The 23811-nt window shown below is 45.1% G+C and overlaps 1 protein-coding gene across 1 annotated transcript in view; it reads left to right on the top strand.

Moving 5' to 3' along the window:
* Positions 1 to 646: 646 nt before the first annotated feature.
* The window catches only part of gpc4 (glypican 4), a 30353-nt gene continuing 7188 nt past the window's right edge, over positions 647 to 23811 (top strand). Inside the window, exons 1-2 of the mRNA XM_010732876.3 lie at positions 647 to 1610; positions 19251 to 19409. Of these exons, the coding sequence (XP_010731178.1) occupies positions 1454 to 1610; positions 19251 to 19409 (316 nt within the window). The 5' untranslated portion in view covers positions 647 to 1453. The remainder of the gene's footprint in view (positions 1611 to 19250; positions 19410 to 23811) is intronic.

The raw sequence follows: 23811 nt of genomic DNA on the forward strand, positions 1-23811 counted from the left end.
TAGTTTACAGCACTGGCCCACACTATATGACGAGGCAGCTGCGTATTAGAAACACAACTGCCCCCGTTGCTAACAGCACAAGCCTGACCTGTGTTTGTGTAAGGACCAGGCCTGTAATTTTGACTCCATGGTTACTGTAACACTAGGCAGGTTTTAATCCGGAGAGGGGTTTTTAAACAAAGTAAGATGTATTGGATTATAAAGACTGGGCTGAAATAACACATTTGGACAAAATGTGTCTTTAATGTCATGTGGTTTCTGTTTCCACTGGCGTGCAATAGAAAATCCTCGAACAAATAATGTCATAACATAATGACTTGTCACCATGGACGGATTTCAAGCAGGCTCTTTGAGGGTTTATGGGGGTAAAAACAAGAGAAAGCGGTGATTATTTCACTTATTTTACATTAAAGACAGTGAGAGAAACACACAGGAAGTCTGCTTGGTTCAAAGGATTTTTTTTTTATTATCTGGTGCTGTTATCTCCACACTGACTGTAAAAACACCCTTTCAAACGCAGGTCAAACAGGGGTCTGCAGTGGAAGAGATGTGTGATTGTGTGCACTTAAAAAAAAAAAAGTTATCTAATGTGTCTTTTCCTAATAATAGTGTAGCTCCACCCTCAGTGCCAGTCCATTTCCAACACTAGTCTAGACATTATAGAGAGAGAGAGGGGGAGAGAGATCCAGGGTTTGAAGTCCCTGCTCCATGCTCCACCCCTGGTGTTCCTGTTTTCCAGGTCTTTGTCCCCGGAACTTACGCTCACTCCTCGGCGTCCACTAGGGTTTTCTGCTCGCATCTGGATCCCAGTTACGACTTCAGTCCAAGTGTCCTGTCCTCTGCAGAAACCACGGCCTCCTTAAGTCTGGAAAGAAAGAAAGAAAGAAAGAAAGAAAACACTTCTTGTTTTTTTTACCGTCTCATCTGGTTTATACTTTTTTTTTTACGTCGAAGCTGTGAACTTCAGAGATTCTCGGCTGCAAGTTTAAAAAGAGAAAAAAGTTTTTACGTGTTTTAGAAACTTTTTCTCGCTTCTTCGTGGGGTTTTTTTCTCTCCCCCCTCCTCCGATCAAGCCTGGAAGTCGACATTTATCAGACACATCCCCGCTTTTAAACGGACGTCTTTGCAGCTACTTTAAGCTACTTTCGGTGCTTTTTTCCTTTCTTTTTTTTACCCCCTCCTCCTCCTCTTGCTCCTCCACCACCTCCTCTTAAAGTTTGTTTCAGAGGTGGCCTCAGAGCTGCTGCTGCTGCTGCTGCTGCTGTGTGTGAATGAAGTATCTGTTGAGCTGAGAAGAAGTCAGCGCGTCTCCATGAGGAAACTCAGCGTGGGAGTCGCTGAAACTCTGTCCTAGCTTTTTTTGTTTTTATATAAAAACACACACACCTGAGCGGGTTATTAAGTAATATATTTTTTATTATTAGTAGTCTTGTTTTTAAAACTGTCACCAAAATGAAGACGCTGTTGGTGCTGTGTGTGGTTTGCACGCTGGTTGTGTTGTCCGTGTCGGGGACCGCGGAGCAAAAGTTGAAAAACTGCAACGAAGTTCGTGCCGCGTACAGCTCCAAAGGCTTCAACGTTAACGATGTTCCCAACAAAGGAGTCACCGGTAAGACTTTTTAATATTTATATTTAATCTTTCCGACTTGTTTTATTGCTGTTTAATCCACCCCCACCACCACCACCACCCCGGCAGTTGTTCCTTAAAGTCGGCGGGGGGAGAAAGAGAGAGAGAGACCCCCCGTGAGGTCTCCCGGTGGTCCTGTGAGAAGCTAACCAACGGTCAACGTTCTGTTGACCAACGGTCAACGTTCTGTCGACCAACGTTCGACGTTCTGTTAGCACCGTTGCCCAACGGGTCTGTTAGCGACGTTAGCTCGACAAGCGACCCGGGTAAAGGTCACCTAAACCCGGGGACACTTACAGGCTGCTGGTGCCCCCCCCCTCCGTCCCTCCATTGTTGTAGCTGGTCGTCCAGCTCTACCTAACCCCCCCCTTCACGGTCATAACTCACTTCTTTTTAAAAAAATAAAGTTTTCCAGATGGTTTTATGAAGTTTAAAGTAGTAAACTTTAGTACAATAAACAGTAAAACTGTCACTTTTCTGTCAGAGCTCATATGGAAACACACTTTATCATATCATACAAACATGTGCTGAGAAGTTTACAGGTTATTTGTTTTTGTTTTTGGGTAGCAAACATTTGGTTGGGGGATGAATTCTTCAAGCAAATGTGCAAAAGCTCTGGAAAGTCCTTCACGCTTTTTTTTTTTTTTTTTTTCTGCTCCCCGGTGGGTAAATATAGTCCTCATTTAGGAAATACTTGTAGGTAATTCATAACAATAAAAAGCTATAATCAACACACAAGCTTTTTCTCTCTCCCCCCTCATTGAAAGAAAGCAGGCCTGTGTTTATTTCCAGGCTTCCTTAGTGGAGATCCCTATGGCTGTGAAGTTCAGGCAGCCTGCAGTGATTTAGTAAACACTCCTGTGCATTGTGAATGAGACTTTTTCCTCTCTCTCTCTCTCCCTCTCTGATTTTGTGGTTTTAACATTTTTCTGTGTGGGCACATGTTGTACTTCTCTCTCAAGTGTGGAGTCTTACAGTGGGCACCGAATTTGAAGAAGACCCCGCTTGGTAATAAACATGAGCTGCTGCTATGTTAATAAGTCAGACAGGAGGTGAGAAGGCAAATCAATTTAGCTAATCATGAGTTAAACCCCAAGTGATGGAAACTTACTAGGGGGGCTTTTTTACAGTGAAGGCTTGAGGGGAGTAAAAGGGGGTTATAGGAGGGAGGGGGGTTGAAATTCCACTGTGCCCTGCATACTTTAAATCCCTCCCTTCTCTCATTTCCTTTTCATTTTATGGTGGTTAAAATGAATATGCACACATATATTCAAACCCCTAAATTCAGGCGGGTTTGGTGGGCAGCTTAACGGAGGCCCTCAGCATGACGTTTTTTTCCCTTTTGGATTTATAGAAGTAGGTCATCCAGGCACGGCTGCTGTCACGTCGGGGTCTTCGTGTGTGTGTGTTTTATCTCAGTTTCTTCACAGTTTCATCCACATGCGGATGTTCAGGTTGCCTTTTTTTTTGTCCTCCTGCGACAACGGCTCATTAGAATTTGAGTTGGACGTAACTGTCAAAGAGCTTATCTCGCGCACACGAGTCTATAGGTGCTTTTTGTCTTCCGCCTGTATGTCTTTGTGATGCTAAATGTCATTGAAAGTACCCCAACAAGTCTTGCATTGGTCGGATTTAATTGTCTTGCATCCCCTGTGTGTCCTGAAAGCAGGATCTGAATGAAGGCCGTTCATTTATTGTGCAGGTTTGTGTGCTACACACACACACACACACACACACACACGTGCCTTTTCCTTTACAATAGATTCCTGGTGTATGTCTGGGCCTTAGACAGGCCCGACCCAAATGAGCAGCTCTTTGTCAATGAAAGAGACTGAGATAATTGATCCGTAGCAACAACGTCTACTGTCATTAAAGAGAGTTGGGGGTCTCCGGAAAGCTTAAAAAAAAGAGGCAGATACAGAAGCCTGGTGCTTTTGAAAATGTTTCATGTTGCTGAGGAGAAATGGCTCCAGATGTGCAGTCTGATTGAACTTGAGTCCTGTTTGTCAGTGCTTCACTTCTACACTTTGTAATGGATCAAACTCCAAAACATTAATCCCTCTCCTTATCATAACACAGTCTGTGATTAAATTCAACTGGATGCGAGGTCGTAAAAGGGTTAGACCATTAATTACCTGCATGTGCACTGTACAATTTGAGTTTCAACAGTTAATAACCAAGGAAACAGTTCACTGGAAAAGGTTGTTTCACTTGACAACATCTGCAGAAGTTGAAACAGTAAACAGGCGATTTAAAGGTTTCGGTATCGGCACATTTGAGTTCGTTCCACATGAGAGTCATGGTTGCGATCAGAATATTTCCCCCAAAATAATGGGCTTTAACTTGTGTTGCAGAGGAGACATATTTTGAAAATTATACAGTGTCTTTGCCAGTTGTCACAGACGTAGTTTTTTGAAATGTTTACCTCCTTTTGATACGTGCATCATAAATCACATCGGTGGAATATAAATCTCATTGGAGAGAAACTCTTTTTTTGCCTTTTTTACAACCACAAACATCTTGTGTTGTTGTTGGCGGCGTGGAGATAAGACTGTTTGTTACCATTCAAATTACCGACGGGTTCAGCCAGAGCCAAACTTGAGATTCAATAAAGATGTTTTAATGTAAAACCGAAATGGAAACCCTGATTGCTTTGGCATAGACCGAATTAAGTGATACAGAGGAACAGCAGACTCAGTTGTTAAATTCCTCGTTGATCCCATGGTATCAATCTTTTACCACTCACGTGGAAGCAGTTCAAGACCTTGTTTCCAAGCTTCTTGTCTGCTGGATGATGATTTGTTTAGGGGCCTGTGGTTGAAATGCCTCACTTAAATAGGGGGCGATAAATGATGCTCACAGTACTAATGATGACAGACAAATAATGTCAGTAATCATACAGAAATTAAACGCTTGTTTTACTGTCAGAACATCCCCTGCTTAGCGTAGGGGTTGTTTATTTTGCTTAACAGTTACATTTGATACGGTGATAAATGTTCAGAGATATTTGCTAAGTGCTGCTGCACGGTTGTAACACGGGCCGGCTCTTCAAGCTCAGCCTGAAAGCAGAGCAGTTAACACTGACCAGATTGGCATCTGCCATGTCAAAGGCTACTCGTTGCAGGACTGGACGCCTCCCCCCCCTGTTATATTCTTTTTGCAGCTCTTCGAGCAAAATCTGTTTTGGTTTACTCTGGCAGTCGGGCTTGATGTCATCCTTCAGGTATGGGACAATGGTAAAGATCAAAGACAGGAGGGTCGTTTTCCCTCCCTTCAGGACGAGGAACATCCCCTGCTCATAATCAGTTCAGTGCATTATGACTGAAACTCAAAGCGTGCATGACCTCAGCGCTTTGGCCTCTCGGTAAGCTCGAGACATTCTGCAGTCTCACATTGTGAGGGCTCCTTCCCTCTTAGCCGGTGGCTGCATGCCCTGCATCATTACGGTTTGGGAAATAACAGGTTGTGTTATTGCTTTGACATTCAGCAGATAAGATAAGAGCAGGGAACTGGGGCATACACCGTCTGCAGGAGCTTTTATAGCTCAAAGACCAATATTTGAGCTGCTCCGCTCTGCAGAGCTGTGGTCCGATATTTTACCGCCTGTAATAATTAACTAATAAACCAGCAGCCAAGTGTCTTACTTAGCTCTCAAGGTCAATGCTATAAAAGTCAAACGGCCCTCTTTGTTTTATGTGAAATGCTTTGTAAGTCTTATCATTTAGAATCACTTGTGCTGCCCTAAGCAATGATGTTTAATCCCCCGTAATTTCATAAATCGATTCTAGGCAAGCACAGAATAACTGTCTCTGCAATAGCTGTTGCGTTGCCATGTAGAGAACGATCATAAATGAGGTCAGGAGTCCAAAAGCAACTGTTAGCGTCCAGATAAAAAAAAAAAGTAGTTTTTATGGTGTGGCTGATACTGAATCACACATTAATATTTAAATTTAAAGTGATGCATTTCCTAGGAAGCCCACAGTGGTTTGAGTTGCATGATTTCAAGATGTAAACAGGCCTTGTTATGTAAGAGAGTCTGTCCTGAGGGCATAACACAAGACAGCGTTGAATATGAAGTTAGTCTTTTATTGAAAAGGCAGTATATCTTACTGTGTACTTTCAACATACTGTACATTAAAATAGTTAGTAGATAGAAACAAACACCTCGCTCATTTTACTTCCAAGTCTTAAAACTGTAACTTTGGGCTACATCTTTCAAGACTTAACACTGTTTAATTCTCCTTTTGTTCCTCCTCTATTAATCCATGAAAGTAGAATAACTTCTTGAGCCCAGGTACACGTCAAACAGATTCAGGTTTGTCATGTAAGACACTTAGTCTTAGCCCCTCCCCATAGGTGTGTCACAAACAACAGTAAACTCACTCATGCGACCGTGACTCACCGTGGCAGTAAGGAATTACTCATAGTGCATCAAAACAACTCTTAAGATAAGACTTTGTATCGATGACAGTAGCTGAGCGAGCCCAGTGTTACCTTGCAGCCTGAAATACTGTTCCAGCTTCTCATGCTGAGCAATCATGAGACTCTGACTAAATCAAATTGAAAATAGTAATAGGAACTGCTGCATGGTTGCCTTTGAGTTCCCCTTAGCGCAACATTATTCCGTCCCAGAGAGGACTAAGTTGCATAAACATTAATATTAATGATTGATTTTGAAGGGAAAATTGAGAAAATGTGTGTGTGGGTTGAGATGAAATAAACACGGTATTAAAGCCAAAGCATGAGCGGTAATCTGCGATAACATTCCTGAGTGATGGGATCGACTTTTGCTTCTTTTCACTCGCCCTGTGTGTCTTCTGTGTTAATATGAAGCTTTGCATCCCTGTGTTTTGACAGTAGGAGAATCTAAAATGGAAGAACACAATCCTCTCTGCTAACCCCGGCTTTTGCTTCGCCTCCATCAGGTTATATGAGGATGAAAGGGCGGGGCAATGATGTAATGGATATTTTTAAATGTAAGGGCAGTGAATAAGTGGTAGATTTCTAATTTTGGCTTCCATACGCTGTGAGCATTTGGTTTGAGTTTCTCCTCTCTGGTGGTGATAAACGTGGTGATAATGTGATGGTTCCTGTTCCTCTCTGCCCCCTTTTTATATGTGACATCTCCTCCCTAACTGTTTGGCAAGCCTTCAGGATAATTAAGTTTAGGTATCATGAGGGTTGAGGTCTTGTGAACCCAGAGGGGAAGGCTTGCCTGGCTTGCAACTTGTAGCATCCAGATGGGGCCAGAAAAGGGAGGGAGGGAGGGCGGCTACACGTGCCTGCCAGCTCTGTGGTATCTCGCCGCTCTTATCAGCTTCCTGCCATCGCAGCATGGCAGCTCTGAGATCAGCGGCTCTCGTGCTGTCCCGTTCTGCTCTGCCAGCGACCGCTGCCTTATCGTCGCTACAGAACAAATAGTTTTTTATCACAGCGAAGCAAAAAAAAATGTCGGCTGTGCACGGAAGAAGCCCACAAAATGGGACCAAGATGACCTGACGTGATGTGATGAGATGAAATCATCCTTTGTGCCTCTTCTTCAACACGTACACTCACTCAGTATGCTCCAAGTGTGGCATCAGTTCAACAGCAGTGTGTGTCGACTGATTGTCCGTAATTTCATCTCTCTGCATCCTTTGCTTCACCCCCCCCCACACTCCCTCAAATGGCCAAGTGAGCGACAGATCAGTGGGGGGTGGATGCTATGTGTGGGAACAATTGAGCACCCCCATTTAGGCTGAGCCTGCCTGCCTGCCTTCCACCACCACCACCCCCCTCCTCACCACATTCCACACTGGACCACCAAGACCCACAACATAGGGAGCCCTGGAGCTGGGAACACACGGCAACAAAGAAGAGCACTGGAGGGACTGACTGAGGCATACAGAGAAAGAGAGAAGGGGGGATTTGACTGACAGGAAAGAGTTTTGTACCAGTCTGAGTCGAAAGTGAATATCCAGGAGAAATGGTGGGCCAAAGCAGAAGCCAGAGAGACTGACTGTGTGTGTGTGTGTGTGTGACACAGGCTTAGGGAATCTGGGGAGGTAACTGGAAGCATGCATGCACTGTGACTCATCCTCACTCAGTCATACAGGCATGTACATACAGCCTGCTGCTCTTAGTAACCCTGTTAGCAGACGCTTCTGTCCAACACGACACAAGGTTTTAAGCAAAGCGCTTTTGCTGCGAGTGGACACAAACCATATGGGTCCAAACTGCGAGAAATCCTGATCTGGCTTTGTGGTTTTCCGTACTTTGAGCCGAGGCGAGCGACCCCCTGAAACTCCTTGTTAACACGTCCTGTTTGCATGCTGTTAAAGTCTCTCTCTCTCTTTCTCTCTCTCTCTCTGTCCCGACTGACATATCAGTTCATTTTCTTCTCCCCCCGCTCGCTCTTAAGCAGCTCCTCTGGGAGGTTTTGTTTCATTCCTAATCTTTCCTTTCTTCCTCATCCCTGGGTGATTTCCTCTCTTTCTTTTTTTTTAAAATGGATTACTGGTATTTTGATGCCCTGCTCCAACTCCGTCCATGTACCTCTGTTGTCCACTGTCTGCGTTTCTATGCCAAAACTAAATGTTATCTTTTCATCTATAAGCACACGAGAGGATTTGAGCTCACCAGAACTTTTGCAAATTTGAAGAAATGCGTTATCTCCCCACGTCCCTCCTCTCCATCGTTCAAGTCCTTTTGTGCAGTCGGCGCTCGGTGGTGTAATTTTTTTGTTCCTCTGATATTCGAGACTCCGTGCGTCTCCTTTTGTGTTGATCACCTCGATGCTGATGTCACTCAGCCAGCTGTGAGGAGTGTGGCAAAGGGACACAGGCTCTGATCCCGAGCTGCGGGGGTGGATCGCGAACCCCCTTCTTCTTCTTGTTCTCCTCCTGCCGGCGGGCGAGTGCGGTCATGATGTAGGTGTAACTCAACCAAGGTTAATTGATTTCTCTGAAGCTGCAACAAGTTTGATGTCCGCGTTGATAGTCGGGATTGTCATTAAGATTTGTGTGACTCTTCAGAGGCCCATGTGGTTAGGGATAGTGGTGAGGGAGGGAAGCCAGGGACTTGCCTGGGTGTTTGGGCTGAAACCCCAGTGCTGGGTGCCGGCCAGATGAGCTGTAATCCCTGCTAATTACTCCCAAGGCCTACATCTAGACTCCCACTGACGAGGCAGTCACTCACACTTAGCTCACTTTTCCAAACTGCAGTTAGCTTAATAGGTTTCCTAATATTTACCTAATCCCTTTGTGTGCTGCTCGCTCTTGGATTTATTTTCATATAAATTAAATAGTTTGAGATCAAACCTCAGCTTTTTCTTCTTTGCCTCTCAGAAGTTCCTTTCTTCTGTCAAACAAAAAAAAAAAAGCAATAGGCAGGTCTTTGGCTGTTTCACATAGCTCTGTAAGTTTGACTGACAAGTTGATGCCATGTGTTAAAAGCAGGTCATCAAAACTCAAATTCAAAACATGAAGCAAACAATGGCAGACGTCCCACTGGCTGAGGGCCGATAAGCGAGGGAGGAGAAGGGAAAAAAAAAAACCTCCCACACATGAAAGGATCGAATACTTTGTTAAATGATAGATCCAAAGCTGCAAATCATTTGGTCAGTCTTTTCAGGGTGGGTTTTTTTTTTTTTTGATCGCTGGCAGAAAAAAAAAATTAGTCGTGTGGGAATGTGAGTCAACTCACAAAGGGGTTGAAATATTGCACATCATCGGTGTGGCAAGTAGCTTTGATTTACGGACGCATTCGGCGCATATCGTCAGGAACGGACTGAGCCATCCATGACTGAAGCCCATTAAACCATTGTACCGTTAGGTTTCAGACTTTGAGTCCCTTTGACAGTCGGCGATGAGTGGTTCTCTTCCCACCGCCTCCGCTGGTGTCCAGTTTCGTAAGACCCAACAGGTATATCAGAATCTTTGTTGCCCTTTTGTAGCTTTGAGCTTCCAGAAACCTGATCTTGTACCTGACCTCATTCAGCCTGGGGGGGCTTCGCCCGGGCCCCGTCCTGCCTCTCAACATCTGGTGGGCTTCAGCTGCTTTTTGGATGTCTGTTATAAACATTGTCAAAGAGCCCCCTGTCCTTAGGAGGGGTTCTCTGGCTTTTACTGGCAATGATGAAATGTATTGTTTGCGCGTTAAGTCTTTTAAAAGCTCTCATATGTTTTAACAGCGATGGGATTTTTGAAATTCTTCTTGGAGAAAGGATTGTTATGTGAAACTTGCATACACAAATGCATATGAACACGCCACAAAGGCCATTTTTTTTAAAGTGCAAAGCTCCCCCCCCCCCTTCTTCCTTTAGATGGTCTAGTGTGTGGCACTCAAGCAGTGTGTGAAGCACATCTTAAAGAGGACGTATTTGTAAGCTCAACAGTAGTCCATTTCTCTGACAGAACAACAGTGTTTGCGCAGGGTCCCATGGTAAAGCACTTGGCCAAAAGCAAAGAGTGTTTTTCATCTTCTCCTTTAAAGTCTGTTTTCATTTGTGTGCCATGAGTCAGTGGAAAGACGGAGGGCTGGTGTAGAGGGACAAGCCAGGAAGGTCTTTTGTGCCTCTTTTTTTTTTTTTTCTCCTCCTCCTCTTCTCTTCCCTTGTGATAATCACGCTGTGCTCTAACTTGTCCTCTCCGTTTGTCTGCAAAACCTCTGCCTGTCTCTGCAAATCTTAAACATAACAGTCTCCCTCTCTCTTTCACCCACACATTTCCTCTCTCACACACACACACATGCAAACACACGGCTAAAGCGTCAAGGTGGAATCTGTAGTAAAAAGCACTAGATCAAACACTGCAACCGTGCGGCTCATCAAAAGGCTCATAACCTGAAAGAAAGATGTGGAAAGGGTGAAAGATTAGACCCGTTGTTAACGTGAATCATTGCCTCCAACTCCCCTCTGATGGATATCGCTGTTGTTTCTCAGGTGAGTGATAGCAGCGAGGAAAAAAATTCTTACTTTAGTGTTTTGTGTTGTTTTTTTCCTTTTTGGGTACGCTCACAGGATTTGACATAGGCACTCATGTTGAAACCACCTAGCTGAATGATGAGGCTTTCACATGTCACAGTGGCAGTCAAGCCAATCGCCAGTGGTTGCTGTATTTACCGAAAGGAAGTCAAACAAGTTGCAGAAAGTTTGTGCGGTGCACGCTATGAAAATGGCCCAAACTCAAAGTCATCCCCCGAAAACAAACCACTTTCTGTTTGAAGTATGAATTCCCCATAACTGTGTTAAGATTGAAGCATGGCCTCCGGCTTACTTAGAGACAGAACTTGCTCAAGTGTTGGTTGGTTTGACCTTTAAATGTTTCTGATCCCATGCTGTTGTTTGTGTATTTCTTGACCTCTCGCAGACCTCAGTGCTAAATATTTACTGTCACGTTGCGCCGCGGTACGATTGCCCCATTGCGCGCTGTAGTGTGTGTGGTATGTTTCTTTGACTAATTAACACAGAAGGCAGATTAACTTGTCCAAGTGAATGACCTCCCAAGTCCTTGTAACCTTTCCACTTCACCTCTCTTTGGTCTCTTTTGTCCCAGCTAATGTCGTGTTTTGACACATTCTTTAACTCTGATATGTTTTCACAACATATTCTCGACACAATAGTTTTTTTTTTTTGTTTTACTTCACTTTTTTTGCGGTGGCGAGATGTAGTTCTTTAGGCCTGAGCACATCTGAATCAACAGCCTCCAACTCCCTTCCAGATTTCCACTCCGCTTTTGAGACTTTATGGAAATAATTTTTACGCCACGTACACAATCTGTAATCAGAAGCTATATTTACACTCGTAGCTATTTTGCATGCAGAAGTCAGAGAGAGCGGTCCAGATCCGAAGTTGTTACAGCAGGTGAGCTTTTTAAATAAAACAAGCCCCAAGTGGTTGGAATTTGTTCTCTGACTTGTTAAATGTACTCGGTGAAGTGCAGGAGCCAGTTTGAAACCCTGACAAAGCAGTGACCTGGGAAGTGGTGTAGGCAGGGAGCTTTTGTGTGGCGAGACAAAGCCGGAGATGCAGTGCCGGGGACGGCAGAGGGAAACAGACAGAGCGAGAGGCCAGGGCAATGTTGTGGAATCTCCCCAGGGGCTTCTGGGTAAATGTTCATGGATGACAGCGTTTTGGAATGTTCACAAATGGAGAGTTTTAATTGGCCGGAGGCCCCGACTGGTTTAGTAATCAGAAATGGACTCTGGTGGCGGAGGGCTCAGATTTATGAATCTCAGAGTGTGCTTCGTTTGTGAGATCAAGTGCCTCTTTTAGAAAGCAATTCACATGTTTGACAACATGTGAGAGATTTAGCGCAGATAAACATTTAAATCGGACTATATCTCACTCCGGGATAAAAAAAAAAAGCAGTAGATGAAACTTGGATGTCGTAACGAGTCCTGCTCTTGCTTTGCGGTGCGCAGCAGCACACATCATAGTCATGCCATGTGACAAGCAAAATTTTTGGCAGTTTGGTGTTTTGACAGCTGTGTTGTGGAAGAGATTTTAATTCCCGATTTATTTAAGGAAACATCGTTTTACACAGACAGAATCCAAAGCCCTGTGGCTGGCTGCGGAGCTGAAAATATTCACTCCAGAGAGCGCTCCGCTAAACCAAAACTTCCTGCCTCATAAATGGATGGTGAGCATTGTTCTAAGCGAGAGTAAATCTCTCATGTCACAAGCGGTGCGAGCGTTTCCGGAGTTCACCACTACTGAGAGGCTTCCTCCTCGTGTAGTGGATTCTATTATTTATGGATGTTACTGATGCTCTGTGCGATTGTTCGTCTGCGTTAACCTCCGACGGCTCGGGGCTGACGCCCGAAATCGTGGGTCGAATCAACATTAGTGCTGTCACTCATCATGTGAGGGAGGGCTGCTCTCTGGTCAGCTGACGTTATGCCATTAGATTAGTCATTTAATTGGTTAGTTTAGCATCTAACCACGTACATATATCACAGCTTTAAAACGAAAGTACAGCACGCAGCTTTTAACACTATTATCAACCATGCACCCAGTTTAGTGACAAGCCTTTATTTTATGGTGCTCAGCTGCTCTCCATCACTATACACTAATGCACAATTTAACTACAACGCTCACATGTACTCACCTCTGTTCGATGATGATTAGCAAATCTATGCTATAGGATAAACTAAAGAAATGAAACTCTAAAACACAACCAACAATTTCAGTACTAATAAATACATCATATGAATCATGAATCGAAATGGCAGCACCAGAACAAACGTTTTATTGAGGCAAACATGCAGATGTTCAGGTTGGTAATTTCAAACTATTCCTATAAAATATTTTACTACTTAACTTTTAAATGTTTAAAGACATCATCCACTTTAGTTACATCCTTTACAGCCTATAGGGCTAGTTACGAGAGTAGTGTGTAATGTCTGAGTCGTGGGTCAGCTGCTTAAAAACTTCTTTCCACTCCCAGCGAGAGGCCACAGATCTACAGTAAGTGTTGTGGAGTTATACTGCAGGCACGCAGAGCTAGTTATCTGTCCAAACACTGGGATCTCCTGAAGCTTAGCCGACATTAAGCCTCAAAGATACTGAAAAGTAACCTTCATTACCTTGGCTTTCCTCTGTAGATTTTCAAGAATATCCTCCCTGCTGTCTGTAGATAAAACTCCTTTAACCTCGACTGTACCGTCTGTCCTTCAGCTTTTAAGTTCAGTTATGTTTGGAGACACTGAGCAGCAGTCAAGTGAAACACATTAGTGCAAAATAATGGACATGGTTTGGCATTGCTACCCAGCATTTCATTAAAACACTTCAGTCAGATTCAGAAGTCGCTCTGCCAGCACATTTCAGTCTCTTTCTGACGTTCCTAATGAACTGAGAGCTGAAAAGCATTATTGGTTGGGCCAGAAACTGCTATAAACTTGTCATTACTCTATTTTTGTTAGGTTGAAGTGTAGAAAGCTGAGTAGGTGGAAGTATCGCCCTGCCCTGATTATCTCCATATGAACAGGCGAGTCTCTAATAGTGGTTTCCGCTTACAGCATAATGTTGTTGAACATTTTCTCTCCCGTCGCTTAAAGAGTACACCCCTGTACGCGGGACGTTAACAGTGTAAGTAGAACGTAACAGACTTAACAGAGTCAAAGTTTAGTTTAAAAAGTTGAACGTTTCAGTGGTTTTGCTCCGCTTAATGCAGTTTGGAAATCCGAGAGCTAAATACAGACGCAGATCTTAAGCTCACTTTCCATTGTGAAATTCCACACCGGGTAGTATAACTTTTTAATGCATTGTTTAATCTCTCCTTGAGAAATCTCAAAAGTTGACCCTTGGTATCACAGTTTCAAACGCTTCAATGGCAGTAGAGGTTGTCTCGGACGTCATTGGTTTGACTTGAAGAAGGAAAAAAAAAAAGAGGTAGGAAAATCTGGATGGGGAACGTGAACAAGACACACTTTTCCTCCTTCAACTACTACTGGCACGGTGCCCTTGAGCAAGAGTCTGCGGTTGTACCGAGCAACAGCCCGATGTGAATGTGTGGATGTTTGTAACCTTCCCTCCCTCTGCAGCTACTCCTCCAGGTTGTAAATAAGACTGAGCTCTTAGTCAGCTCACCTAGTTAAAGGATTTCTTGTAATATAACTGTGGGGAAATATCATATTGTAGCAGAGCACTTATCCCTCACTGTGCTGTGAAAAACTTTTGCGGTGTGAAACGGGACACTGGCGGCTTTAGATGCTGCATGTTCCACGCTTCATAGTTTTGATTTTTGCACATTTTTGTTTTCCTAGCAAAAAAAGACTGATCTCATGCTGGAGATCCCCCCCCCTCGCTTTAACCGTGCAGAATTATGGAAGTCTTGAAAAGATTTATTCCATCAGTTCTGTTTGAATAGATGTGTGGGTTTAATTTCAAAATGACACATCCGCCCAAACTTTTGAACAAAATGGTGCCTTTCCAAAGCTATTACTGAGCGCTGATAAAAGCCAAGCAGTTTGAGACTTTTGCTTTTTAAATTACATGATTTATTTCTTTACTGAGGGGCCAAATTATCAGAATTGTTTGAAACATTAAAGTACTGACTGAGAAACTAATTGGAAACTGAAATGGATGAATGGCATTTTTTTTTTTTTTTTAATGAGCAAAAGGGAATTCATATTTTAAAATCCAGATACAGACCACAACTGTGGAGATGAAAGAGAGAGACAAAAAGAAAAAAAGGGGGTGATTTGACAGCGTGCTGTAACAGGAAAGAATTTAAGAAGGGGGGGAATGACTTTGAGTGCAATTGCTATCATTTTGGAAATGAAATATGCAGCTGTTGTTGTTCAGCCTTTCAATCACTCCGTTTCATTTGCGGCTTCACCTCGTGTCCCTTTCATTCTTTATTTTTCCTGTTTGATTACGTCGAGAATTTAACTGGCTAAGACGTCACCCTCGTGAGTAAACTTTTTAAAAAAAGTAACACTGTGGACTCAAAAGACCACAAGTCCCCAGAACAGAAAGTTATCCAACAAATGGCACAGACTTCCCCCCTCAACCACCACCACCACCACCACCCCGGGGTAATTACACCCTAGACAGAGGTGAGGAGCAAGAGGAGAATGTTATGGCTGCAGGGCGTGCAAATTTACAACAGTCTGTGTGAGTAATGCTCAGCAGACTGGCAGCGCTCTCCTTTACGTGTTACAGCAGCGAGCATAATATGCCAATTAATTGTCAACCTTTGTATTCATAAGTGTTGTTGTGCATACCTCACACTGCCGAGTATGTCAGAGGCTGGATTTAATATGCTGGACTTTTTGAAGATCTATCAAGGTTGACTTCACACGTTTTTTTTTTTATTTTTTTTTTAATGTTTTTAAATTAAACAGCCCGAGTATTCACCGGCTCAAATTACCTCAATCCGCTGGGATCGAATTAGTATGTACATAGACTACGAGCGGCATACAGTTTATCATTTAATTATTTACAAATGTTGACATCCGTGTGAAAGCTCGGAGGTTTGGTTCAGTCGCAGACCACCAGGCTCCAATTAGTGACAGACATAGGTGAAACGGTTCGTAGCCTCACGGCCTCCTTCGTAGCTCCTTAGCAGTTTTAGTGATGTCCCGAGTTCAGAAATACTCCTTGAGGGGAGTTTTATGACTTCAAATCGTGGTGTACGACTGTTTTAAAAGTTTTCTATTTATATCTTCCGCATGTGTCCGCGACTTTTTACGACTCTTAATAGCCCGTGTGTGCGTTGGTGGTGTTATTATTGGTGCGATTGGGCTTTTGGGAGGCGAGTTGCTGTGTGTGGTTGATGTGCTGGCTGGCGGACAGGGGGAGGTCAGAGGACGGGACCTCTCTCAGAGGAGTGGCTGTTAACCCCTGACCTCGCTGGTTAAGCCTGCAGGGTGGTGGTGGTGGTGATGGTGGTGATGGTGGTAGGAGGAGGGGTTGCACGTCGAGGTCCGTCTGGTTCAGGGGCACATGATGGCAGGCAGAGGGGGCAGCGAGGTGTCTAATCTGGTTTTTGTCTATGAGGCGTTTTCACCTCCCCCACCATCCTTCCTCTGAGAACAGAGTTTGAGAGGCAGGACAATGTCAAAGGGAAGTGACTTATTTTATGAGCCGTTTTAAAGGGGATGGTGGTCTCCCCACAAAGGAAAAGGCAGCAGAGAGCTGATGAATGCCATGACACACAGTCACATGTTTGTTTACAAGATGCTGCTCTTTTGTCACGACCACCATAAATGGCAGTTTCCCCCTCTTCAACGCTCTGACTCTGCGTCTTCTTACTACATCTTCAAGTACTTGGTGAGGCTGGAGGACTGAGAGAGAGAGAGAGAGAGAGGCCCCGTTAAAGGAACTCCACTCCGTTCACCCATCGCACAAAGACGATTCATGTCAGCGATGGCAGAGGAGCATCGACGGACTGACCGCGGACTCATTGTGAAATAACCGAAACGTGTCACGCGAAGTCCGGGGGCCGTGATGTTGATTTTTATAGGATCCAACTGCTCTTGTTAGCCCCGTTAGCTCTCTCGTGTTCCAGCCGTGCCATTTTTCTCTCAGCGGTTTTGAAAAATTGGCTGCCAAAATGTTTTCACAAAGTATGCATTAGCTAAGAATCTTCAGTTTTCAGAGACCTAATCCTTTGAGCTAACAATGTGACATTTGTACAGACATTCCTGTGAAATATTGACCACCTCACTTTTATTTGTGTACTCTGGTAACTAGGGCTATTTTCCACGTGCATATAGCCCCTTTTGATTGTACGCCTATGCTGTGGGCAACCAGGGGGCCCAGCTGGAGGAGAGACTGGATGGCTGTTTCACCTAAAAGTTCAGTGTGTGTGTATATATGTGTGTGTGTTGCTCCCTGTACCTCCAATCATGCTGGTACAAAGAGCCATGTGTTGAGCAGTGATGTGATGTGTGAATATGTTTAGGTAGGGGCTGCCAACTATGCCTGGGTATGTGTGAGAGTATGTGTATGTTCGTATAGGAGGGGGGTCGGGGGTGGAATGGGTGACTGTTGGAGAGGGAGAGATGAGTTTAGGGAGAGGACTGTGAGAGAAGGAGCGACTTGAGGATTATTTGGACTTGATCCCAGACAGAGGGGTCCAGTTTATGGCGCCAGGGTGCATCCCTCCCTCTGGTGCCCTGTTTAGATGATTGTATTGCAAGTGAGTCACTTCTGACCCCGCAGTTTAATTTTTTTAAACATTTTTAGATACTGTTTCAACTACTCCTGAAGTGCTCTTCAGTTCGATGAGGTGCGGTTAGTTTAATAGTTAAACCGGCATACCTCAGCCTCTCTGAGCTGCAGGAAATCTGATCCAGAAACCTGTTTGTTTTTTTTTTTGTTTTTTTAACATACATGTGTAAAATAACACAAAAGTCACTAAAGTTAAGCCCCGTGTGTTTTCTGGTTAAAGAAGTCACCGGGCGTTTCTTCTTACATGCACAAAAGGAATGAAAACATCCTCAAGATGTCAGAAAGAGAAGCAAATCCACATGTCTCGGGTTGTTATGGTGACCAGAAGTGGAAGTAGCAGAAAATTCCCCGAGTCGATGATCAAACCGGAGGAACTGTAAACAACCTGAACCGAAAACAGCAGCAGCGTTCGGATAATAAGTAACAGAGGAGAAAGCCTGTCCGTGCCGAAACGAGTGGGAATAAAGCTGAGAAAAGGCAGTAATCTTTCCTCAATCATTCACCAATAATTAGCACAACGAGGCTTACATGCCGCTTTTGTTGTTGCTCGGAGGAAGTTTCTTGGATCCGTATGTCTTAACAAAAACTATTTTCTACTGACGAGATGAAAATAAAGAAGATAAAATAGTCAATAAGTTTAGCTCACAGTGTTGCGTTTCTGGCAGCTTCAACACATTTCAAGGCTTTATATAAAAGAAACATGACAAATAAGTTGTCACAACTGGAGTCAGTATTATCTCGCGAAGGATAAATTAGTCTGGGGTACTGGCAAAGCTTTACAGGAATTACACTTTTAAGGCTCCAGTCCATGTCCGACACGGAGGCCCTGCGAGCAGCAGTAACCTGTGCATGCACGCGGGGCCTGCAGTCAGTGAGCACGAGCTGGTGGGGAAAACCAAACAGGCTGTTGGTGCCTGGATGCAGTGAAAGGATCCCTGTGTTCTCCCAGATTCCAACAGCCACGTTAAAAACAAAACATTATTGCAGCTGCAACTTTGCATTCGTCCTCCTCTGACCCTCTTGTTAATTGGATGTTAAACCTGCTTTTGACAAAGTTGGCATCGCCTCTTCTTCTTCTTTTTCTTTTTCTTTTTAAACCAAAGACAGTATTTTGCTTTTGAATAATGGTTTTGATTAGAAAACATTCAGAGTAGGTTGCGTTGAGGTTTTTTTGGACCGGGCCCTCGGCTGGAAAACAGTTAGACTTTAACATTTTCAGCGTTTTCAGAAAAAACACTTCACATTCTCTGCCGTTTGCCATGTGAGGGCTACTTAAGCCAGCCAGTTTCCAGCAAGTGTTTGTTTACAGAGCAGGCGATACAAAAAGAGGACATCACCCAGTTAGAAATGGATCACGTGACGCCCGGGGTCACTTTTTAAAAAGGCTGCTATGTGATACGACGGACACACAAAGACGGTTGCTTTCTCGCATTTTTAAAGAAAACATGGACGCAAAGCCACAAATTATCTAATGTGCACATATCTGGAGTCCGAGGGGATGAAGAGCTAATCCTCTCCTCTTACAAGTCAGTGTTTTAGAAGGACACAGCACTCAGAGGAAGCTACAGCAAGTGAACTATCAATCAGGACAGGGAAGTACCAGGATAAGAGCAAGGTGCTCTGTAAAGTGTCCGGGCTAAAGACTGCTCTGAGCGGAGTGTTGCAATTAATCCACTTAAGTGCAGTTAAGGGGGTTTTCACAGCCAAGGTGCGTTTGATTTGGTGAGGGGTGAAGTTGTTACTCAAAGCTTTGAAAGGTTTCATTCCCGACAAAAGCAAGAAATTGCCGCTGTGGTCGATAAACAAAGCCGCCCGTGCAAGTATATCATTTAAATGTAATGACTTTTAGAGGCCTCCTGCTGCAAACATTGTTTGGAGGTATTTTGTACTGATGTGATTGGTGAAGACGGTTTCCTGGGTTACATGGCGGGGTAACACTCTGTTCTTCTCCTTGTCTCTTCCAGGAGCCCCCTTGAAAGTGTGTCCGCAGGGTTTCTCATGCTGCACGTTGGAGATGGAGGAGAAGCTGAGCCAACAGAGCCACACGGAGATCAAAGCTCCCGTCTCCAGGCTTAGCACCAACCTACAATCCACCTTCAAACAGAGGCACGACCACTTCGACAGTAAGCAAACACACTTACACAAACAAACACGTGCACACCAGCTACTTTTTTTTGGCGGGGGGGGCTACATTGTGCCGCTGGCGAGCGTCTCTTACAGCGGCAACTTGTGTTGCATGATTTTTTTGACGGACGCTCCCACCTGCCAGTGCACTGCCTGGAGCGGAGACAGTCAGTCTGTGTCCGTTGGCCCGTCCACCTGTCTCTCAACGTCTCAGCTCCCTGCCTCATCGTCCCCCCTCAACTCTGCCCGCTTCCCTTCCAGAGAGAGAGAGAGAGAGAGAGACATGCATGCTTCCAGACGGACCACACACATCTTCAGATTTTGTCTTCGCTGTATTTCCTGTTCCTCTGTGTGCAAGCACATGTGTGTGTGTGTGTGCCTGTAAATATTGAGATCAGGTTTCCCTGGGAGTGCATGGGAACACACAACAGTGCTGAGTCACCAAGGAAGCGGGGCAGCTTTGAATACCTTCGGCCACCCAACCATGGCACCACTGCAGCTCTGCTTGGAAAGAAGCTTGATGAGATAAGATAGAGAAGGAGGCGCCGACGACTTTCCTCTGATTAGAAGAAGAGAGATTTAAAATGTTCTGAGTTTGTGAAGGGCGGTTATGTGCGTGGTTTGTGTGTGTGACTTTGCATACGCGGGTCAGAGAGCTTCAGATCTTATGTGTCTGTGAAAGGCAGTGAGGGATAGTCAGTAATGGGGAGCGTGTGTATTGCAGCCAGATGTGAACAGGAATGTGACGTGTCGGAATGCAGTGGCTGCTCGAGCCCGTCCCGCCCCTCGTTTTTTCCTCCTCTCTCGCTGCCCTTTGTCCCCATCTAATGCCTCGCTTTCCCAAAAAGCCCCTCTCTTTGCCCCTCAGACCCTCCGCTCTCTTTCCATCTCTCTCTCTCTCTATACTGTGTCTCGCTGTGGATCATGTTTCACAGCTCATGTCTTTACTGCTTTCTTACGCAACTCAGCCAGTGCTTTCTGTGACATTGTTTCAGCGCAACAACACGCATTTATTCACCTTGCCTCGTGTTTTAAAGGTCCGGTGTGTAAGATTCAGCCGCGTCTAGTGGTGAGGCTGCAGAATGCAACTGACTGAATCCCCCTCACATCACCCTGAAGAACTACAAAGACTACAGTGGCCATAAAACTTGCAACAAACAGGAAAAACACATGTAGAGCCGGTGTTTGTCCCTGCTGTAGAAACATGGTGGTTCAACAACTCCATGGAAGACGACCCGCTCCCTCTGTAGATCTAAAGCTCATAAACATTAACAATCAGGTGATTATACACTAATGAAAACATCGTTATGAATATTATATTCCATTTCTGTCGATAGATCCCCTTAAATGTTGCACAATGGACTTTAAAATGAACTGAACAGCCCTGTTCAAAGAAAGAAAAACACAATTTAACTGGGACTTTTGGAGGTTTTGTACTTTCTCTTATTGAACTTGTTCTTCCGGTTACATAGTTAGACCTTTCCTCACTCGGCCTTCCACATAGGCCACACTAAGGCCTGAACCCAAAGATATTCATTTTACTGTCATAGAAGACATTTTCGAAGTAGAAACCAGTGATTTCTTTTTCTTAATTTGATAAATGAATAGACTCTCTAATAGTCTAAGAGATTCCGGGGTCACAACCTGATAATTAAACTTATTAAAATTGTTTCTACAGTTACGTAGTTAAACGTTGCCTCGCTCTGCCTCCTACACAGATCTTGGTGAGCTCGTTCGGGAAAGAGTGAAACAATGTTTCTGTGGTTGATTAAAGGTGACGTTTCTTGGAGCTGCGTTGCGTTTGATCCTTCGGTGCTACAGGTGGTAAAGATTTTATTAAGTGCAGATTTAGTAATGGACGTGTTCCTCTATCACCGTTGAGCAAAAATGGCAGCACTGAAAAGAACTTCTCCGTCTTGGGTTTTTGAGGAAGTGATACCAGAACCACAATTGACAAGAGAATTACAGTACAGCACAAAAGTTGACAAATCTCGAACAACCGTAGAATCGTGTGTTTGACCATGAGAGGGCAGCCCTCGAGCTGACAGCGAAACTCCTGCCTGCCTGCTCTTCGTTTACCTCCCCCCCTCCTCCTCATCACTGTAGGCAAGTTGCTGCTGTCTCTGAGCTGTTAGATGTGGGATCTCTTTACAAAGGCCTGCTGTGCTCTCTTCCACCTGGGCCATTAGACCATCTCTCTCACTGGATACGGTGACAGGCTCGGGTTGCTCTCCTATTATTTCCTGTTGTCACGCCGAGACACCCAGAAGGAGGCACTTCCCGTCGGTGATACTGGCACAGGAAGTGCTCATCATTGTATTTACTGTTACCGAAGACCACGGTCCACAATGTTGATGTCAGCCGTGGAGAAGTGGGCCCGCATGTGCGCATAAACACAGCTGCAACCGTACATGAAAAACAGAAAACAGCGTACACTCACACACACTAACAAACTCAGGAAGTGGTGTGTGTGATTAGGCAGGCTCTCATCATGCGCCTGGAGCGAGGAGTCATGGCCAATTAAGACAAGGCCAGAAATAGTTCTCAGCTCTCTGTGTCTCCTCGCTGTGTGTTTGTCCTGGCCTCAGCCTGTCTGTCCCGTTGCACTGACCCCATCCAGCAGAGCAAGCCTATGTCTGGGATTTAAGCACTTGGATTAAGGCCCCTTGTCTCCAGACACACACACACACACACACAAGAGACATCCGAAGCTCTGAAGTCCAACAGCAGGAGGGACTGAATCCCACCCCGTAAGAAAAGGGAGAAGCACAGGGACTAATTGGCACAAATAGGATGCAATTACTGCCTGGGCTGGGATTGGGAGGAGCAGAGTTTATAGGGACACGGGTAGGGGGGGGAAGCTTCTCGGAGGAGGAGGAAGTAGGAGGGAGGAGTGGGAGGAGATCGGTCAGCTCCTCTGTTCCCCCGTGATGGATCGGGCCTAAGATCATCGCTCGTAATTTAGGGCCTTCACTGCAACATGTGGAAATGATGACAGGGGATGAGTGGAGGGGAGCGAGGAAGGAAAAGACAGACACTCACAGAGGCAAGAAGTTGTCCTCCTTTTTTTTTTTTTTTTTTAACATTTCGCTACAGCTTACACTCCCGTGTAACCTTTCACCCAGATTCTCTCAGACCATTGGCTGAGCGACAGGCGCATTTTTTTAATGGAAAAATCCTGAGGGAGTGCTCAGCCTCCTCGGACTGTTGGCAGACGGCTGCGTGTCATAAACTGTTTTTAATGACAATGCAAGATGCCTGTGTAATGCTGCTCATACTTCAGACCCTCAGCTCGGGCCAAAGACCGTCAACCACCACCACCACCCCCCTCCTTTTCCTTCCACCCACCCATAACCTCCTCGCTGCTGCTGCCGCTGCTGCACACACCCTGCACAGGCCCGTGGGTTTGTCCAAACTCATTACAGGGCTTATCTGTTTAGCATATAGGCATTACCGCACTAATAAACTGTAGAAAGGATTGTGTTTAAGGCTGACCTCCTGCTTCGTGCCTCTTCCTCCTCCTCCTCCTCCTCCTCACCTCCTCTGTCTTCCTTTCACTGACTTTAAACTTGTGGCTACTATGACATTCCAGGGGTGGGGGGTTGGACCTTTTGTTTTAATCTCTGTCAATGGAGCGTGGAACTTGGTGCCCTCTCCCTTGGCTTTGTGCGTATGTGCATGTGTGCTGGCGATGGGAAGGAGGAGGTAAATGGAGGGGGCTTGCAGTGTTTCCGGTATCCTTGGCGACACAGTGGGGATTTGAAGTTAAAAAAGCCCTCAACTTAACCCGCCCCGAGCCGCCCTCCCTTCCTCCCCCCTACCTCCTTTTTTTTTTTTTTTTTTCCTTCTTCTTTTTTAGTGTGTCAGTCTGAAGTGGAAGTGACAGCAGTACTTGTGTGTGTTCTGGTGGCAGGGAGCGTTTAGTGACTCCCTCTGTGAGAGCATGGGAACTTTACATTTCAAAGCCAAGCAGAGGGCACCCAGAGAAAACTGCAGCAGGACAGAAGTTTTGTGGAGAGAGTGGATAAAAAAAGAGATGAGTGAAAGGGGGTGAGTGTATGCCTGCGTGCACGCAAGACTGAAGGTGAAGCATTTTTCAGAGACTCTGAGGAATTCTCATTTTGTTCAGATTAAGAAAGTTTGGGGAGGGAAAGTGGAGGGAGGGGGTGTTCGTGGGAGAAGGGTGCTGGATTATTGGGGGTGGGGGAAAGCGGTGAAGGGGGGGGGGGCGGGGATGGACATTCCTCAGGATGAAGTAGGTCATTGTTCCCTGTCTCTAGTGAAGAGAGCTCTCTGAAGGAACTGATGAAGTGAAAGCAGCGGAGGGGAGGGAGATGCAAGGGCTGGATGGGGGGTACAGGTCCATATACGGGAGGAGGGGAAGGGGAAGGGAAGGGGAGG

This window comes from Larimichthys crocea, chromosome I (genome assembly GCF_000972845.2).
Source record: "Larimichthys crocea isolate SSNF chromosome I, L_crocea_2.0, whole genome shotgun sequence".
NCBI classification, from domain to species: domain Eukaryota; kingdom Metazoa; phylum Chordata; class Actinopteri; family Sciaenidae; genus Larimichthys; species Larimichthys crocea.